Source organism: Rhagoletis zephyria, unplaced genomic scaffold (genome assembly GCF_001687245.7).
Source record: "Rhagoletis zephyria isolate East Lansing unplaced genomic scaffold, Rhagoletis_zephyria_1.1 Rzeph_scaffold_58531, whole genome shotgun sequence".
Taxonomy (NCBI): Eukaryota; Metazoa; Arthropoda; class Insecta; order Diptera; family Tephritidae; genus Rhagoletis; species Rhagoletis zephyria.
The window spans coordinates 1-1,685 of record NW_016215583.1 but is presented as its reverse complement, the minus strand read 5'-3'; the positions used below and the strand labels follow the sequence as shown (position 1 = coordinate 1,685).

General features: G+C 55.3%; 1 protein-coding gene across 1 annotated transcript; it reads right to left on the bottom strand.

Annotated features, from left to right (window-relative positions):
• Positions 1 to 213: 213 nt before the first annotated feature.
• LOC108356395 (shufflon protein A'-like) lies at positions 214 to 1,527 on the bottom strand. The gene has a single exon (XM_017607508.1). The coding sequence runs from the start codon at positions 1,525 to 1,527 to the stop codon at positions 214 to 216; it is 1,314 nt and encodes a 437-aa protein (XP_017462997.1).
• Positions 1,528 to 1,685: the final 158 nt, after the last annotated feature.

Here is a 1,685-nt window from a genome sequence, read left to right as displayed (position 1 = left end):
GAGCTGCCCGATACGGTCAAACGTCGAGAGATGCAGAGTGATGTAGTGTCTGCCTCGCCTGCGAACCCTGGCGAGCCGGAAACCGCGCCACGGCGTCAGCCAGCAAATGCACAACATCACGGGGCAGAGCAGGACAGTCGCTGCAAACAGACTCAGCAGATAAATAAACAAATCGGACATCAATGTCTTTCCTGAAGAATAACAGGTAGTTGTCTAACGGGCTTTGATGAGGTAGAAAACCGCCCTGTTTTTTGTGCGGGTTTCTGTTGATATCCGGGCATTGCCCCAGTGCGTGTTCACATTGCCGCTGCGGTCGTTGTACCAGCGTAAACTTTCGCCGCCCGGCGTATTGCGGGTCAGGGTTGACGGCACATTGTCATGGTATCCTGTCTCGGTACCCGCGATATGCGTGTGATCCTGCAGGGCATCACCCTGATAACTCAGGATGCCTCTTGCGGGTTCGGAATCAAGGCCCGCGCCCTGATCCAGACCGCGTAACACGACGCCGCGAAAATCGGGCACTCGTCCGTCAGGGTAGTATGCGGCAAGCGCCGGAAATGCTGCTTTTGAGAATGAAGAACCATTGCAGATTAGCCAGCCGGAGGGAATATTTCCCGCTCCCCAGGCAATGATCGTTCCGACAGGCACCCCTGAGTTCGTCATCCATATGCCATTCTGGCATGAGAGAACTGCGCCCTGCGTATCACGAGCGATGAGGCCGTTTGGATAACACCCTTGTCCCGCCTGCGCGAGTCCCCAAAGCTGCAGATATTCGTTGGTTGTGAGGCGGCCTCTGAAATACCCGTTTTGTCCGGTAATATTCCCGTTCACCGATACCGCGCCGCCAAAGTTACCCTCCCATGCGTTGATGTTACCGCTGAATTTCCCGGTGGTTGCATTCACGGTCCCGGTGTTATTGAGGTTGTTCCCGCTCATATCGATGTCAGTTTTCATCGCATTCAGTTCGGGCCTTCCGGGCGTTTTAAAACGATACAGCCGGTCGGTATCCTCTTGCGATGATGACCGTGCAGCGGTTAAATCATCCGCGCTCAGGAGCACAGTCATATGCCCTGCGGTACCGTTGTTGATGCCGTAGCCTGTCAGTGCGGCTGTCCAGGCTTTCTGTGCGCCGGTAGCCACACCGGCTTTTTCAATGTAGCCCCCGTAACCCTGGCGAATATCACGGGAGGTGAGCAGCATGGCTTTCAGCGTCAGTGGAACACCGCCTTCAGAGACAATCATGCCCTCGAGACGGCTGGCATCTTTCCTGAGTGTCACCAGACAGGCTCTCAGCGTCTGGCCTTCCGGATTCTTCAGCGCAAACCCTGATGACAGCAGGCCCGCATCTTTCAGCGACTGCGTACCCACGCAGTGTGGTTTTCCGGCTGTCGGCTTGTTTTTAACAATGGTGTCATAGCGATCTCCGACATACTGCCTGACGGCAGCGGTCCAGGTGGTGAGCCGCAGGGCTTCCAGTTGCCAGTTTTTTTCGTCCAGATAGTCGTTATATTTTTGTGCGCCAAGCATGGTTATCACCATGATGATGAGCAATACTCCGGCGGTTTCCAGCGTTGCAAAGCCCCGGTCGGACTGTGAGATTTTCGTTTTTTGTTTCAAGGCGTCACCCAGACTGGTTGGTAGAGAAAAAGAAGCTGTTGAACGGTGGCGGCGAGGGCCAGCCAGGG

Excerpts from the sequence above, each read along its gene's own strand:
- LOC108356395 (XM_017607508.1), bottom strand. The coding sequence starts at position 1,527 with ATGCTTGGCGCACAAAAATATAACGACTATCTGGACGAAAAAAACTGG.